Below are 2,746 nucleotides of genomic sequence, written 5' to 3'. Positions count from 1 at the left end.
GCGCAATGATCGTGCCCTCTATATCATGACAGTGCCACAATAGTGCCCTTTATGTCATGGTAGTACCACAATAGTGCCACAATAGCGCCACTAGTGCCCTTTATGTCGTGATAGTCCCACAATAGCACCACAGTAGTGCCACAATAGTGCCCTTTATGTCACAATAGTGCCACAACAGTGCCAGTAGTGCCCTTTATGTCACGATAGTGCCACAACAGTGCCATAATAGCGCAATGATCGTGCCCTCTATATCATGACAGTGCCACAATAGTGCCCTTTATGTCATGGTAGTACCACAATAGTGCCACAATAGCGCCACTAGTGCCCTTTATGTCGTGATAGTCCCACAATAGCACCACAGTAGTGCCACAATAGTGCCCTTTATGTCACAATAGTGCCACAACAGTGCCAGTAGTGCCCTTTATGTCACGATAGTGCCACAACAGTGCCATAATAGCGCAATGATCGTGCCCTCTATATCATGACAGTGCCACAATAGTGCCACTAGTGCCCTTTATGTCACGATAGTGCCACAATAGCGCCCTTTGTGCCTTGCTAGTGCCACAACAGCGCCACAAGCATGCTCTTTATGTCACGACAGTGCCACGATAGAGCCCAGTATATCATGACGGCGCCATGATAGCGCTACAATAGCGCCCTTCGTGACACAACGGTGCCATCTACGCCACGACAGCGGGGACAGACGGACATGGGGACAGACGGACAGACGGACAGACGGGGAGAGGAGGACACAGCCATGGGGACAGACGGACACACGGCCGTGGGGACACACAGGGACACGTGGGGACATTGGGACACAGCCAGGGAGACGGGGGGGGACAGACGGACACATGGGGACAGGGGGACACAGCCATGGGGGCAGACGGACACACGGGGACGGACGGACACCCGGGGACACATGGGGACAGACGGACACACGGGGACATACGAAGACGCTGGGATGCAGACATGGGGACGGACATGGGGACAGACGGACAGAGGGACAATGTGGGGACACACAGGCACACGGACAGACGGACAGAGGGACAATGTGGGGACACACAGGCACACGGACAGACGGACAGAGGGACAAGGGGACAGACGGGCACATGGGGACAGACGGACACACGGACACACGGACAGGGGGACAGACGGACACATGGGGACAGGGGGGACACAACCATGGGGACAGACGGACACACAGCCACACAGACAGACGGACAGAGGGACAAGGGGACAGACGGGCACATGGGGACAGACGGACACACGGACACACGGACAGGGGGACAGACAGACACATGGGGACACAGGGACAGACGGACAGATGGACACGGGGACACGAGGACAGACGGACACCCGGGGACACATGGGGACAGACGGACACACGGGGACACAGGGGGACAGACGAACACACGGGGACATACGAAGACGCTGGGATGCAGACATGGGGACGGACATGGGGACAGACGGACAGAGGGACAATGTGGGGACACACACAGCCACACGGACAGACGGACAGAGGGACAGGGGGACAGACGGGCACATGAGGACAGACGGACACACGGACACACGGACAGGGGGACAGACGGACACATGGGGACAGGGGGGACACAACCATGGGGACAGACGGACACACAGCCACACAGACAGACGGACAGAGGGACAAGGGGACAGACGGGCACATGGGGACAGACGGACACACGGACACACGGACAGGGGGACAGACAGACACATGGGGACACGGGGACACGAGGACAGACGGACACCCGGGGACACACGGGGACAGACGGACAGATGGACACGGGGACACGAGGACAGGCGGACACACGGGGACACACGGGGACAGACGGATAGATGGACACGGGGACACGAGGACAGACGGACACACGGGGACAGATGGGGACAGACGGACAGATGGGGACAGACGGCCAGGAGGACAGACGGACCGACGGACAGATGGGGACAGACGGACAGATGGGGACAGACGGACCGAAGGACAGACGGGGACAGACGGACAGATGGGGACAGACGGCCAGAGGGACAAACGGACAGATGGGAACAGGCGGACCGACGGACAGATGGGGACAGACGGACAGATGGGGACAGATGGACAGATGGGGACAGACGGACAGATGGGGACAGATGGACAGATGGGGACAGACGGCCAGTGGGACAAACGGACAGACGGACAGATGGGGACAGATGGACAGATGGGGACAGACGGCCAGAGGGACAGACGGACCGATGGACAGACGGGGACAGACAGACAGATGGGGACAGACGGACAGATGGGGACAGACGGACAGACGGACAGACGGGGACAGACGGACAGATGGGGACAGACGGACAGACGGGGACAGACGGACAGATGGGGACAGACGGACAGATGGGGACAGACGGACCGACGGACAGACGGGGACAGACGGACAGATGGGGACAGACGGCCAGAGGGACAAACGGACAGACGGACAGATGGGGACAGACAGACAGATGGGGACAGACGGACAGATGAGGACAGACGGCCAGAGGGACAAACGGACAGACGGACAGATGGGGACAGACGGACAGATGGGGACAGACGGCCAGAGGGACAGACGGACAGACGGACAGATGGGGACAGACAGACAGATGGGGACAGACGGACAGATGGGGACAGACGGCCAGAGGGACAAACGGACAGACGGACAGATGGGGACAGACAGACAGATGGGGACAGACGGACAGATGGGGACAGATGGACAGATGG

At 59.5% G+C, this 2,746-nt stretch overlaps 1 protein-coding gene across 1 annotated transcript; it reads right to left on the bottom strand.

Annotated features, from left to right (window-relative positions):
• Window positions 1-645: 645 nt before the first annotated feature.
• Window positions 646-1,892, bottom strand: LOC146541917 (uncharacterized; the record flags this gene model as incomplete). Its single annotated transcript, XM_085215327.1, has 2 exons — window positions 646-1,357; window positions 1,678-1,892. Coding segments are annotated over 2 exons (927 nt in total), but the record flags the coding sequence as incomplete, so codon positions are not given.
• Window positions 1,893-2,746: the final 854 nt, after the last annotated feature.

Source organism: Meleagris gallopavo, unplaced genomic scaffold (assembly GCF_905368555.1).
Source record: "Meleagris gallopavo unplaced genomic scaffold, MGAL_WU_HG_1.1 scaffold_17, whole genome shotgun sequence".
Classification (NCBI taxonomy): domain Eukaryota; kingdom Metazoa; phylum Chordata; class Aves; order Galliformes; family Phasianidae; genus Meleagris; species Meleagris gallopavo.
The sequence above is the reverse complement of the archived record's forward strand: the minus strand, read 5'-3'. Positions and strand labels throughout refer to the sequence as shown.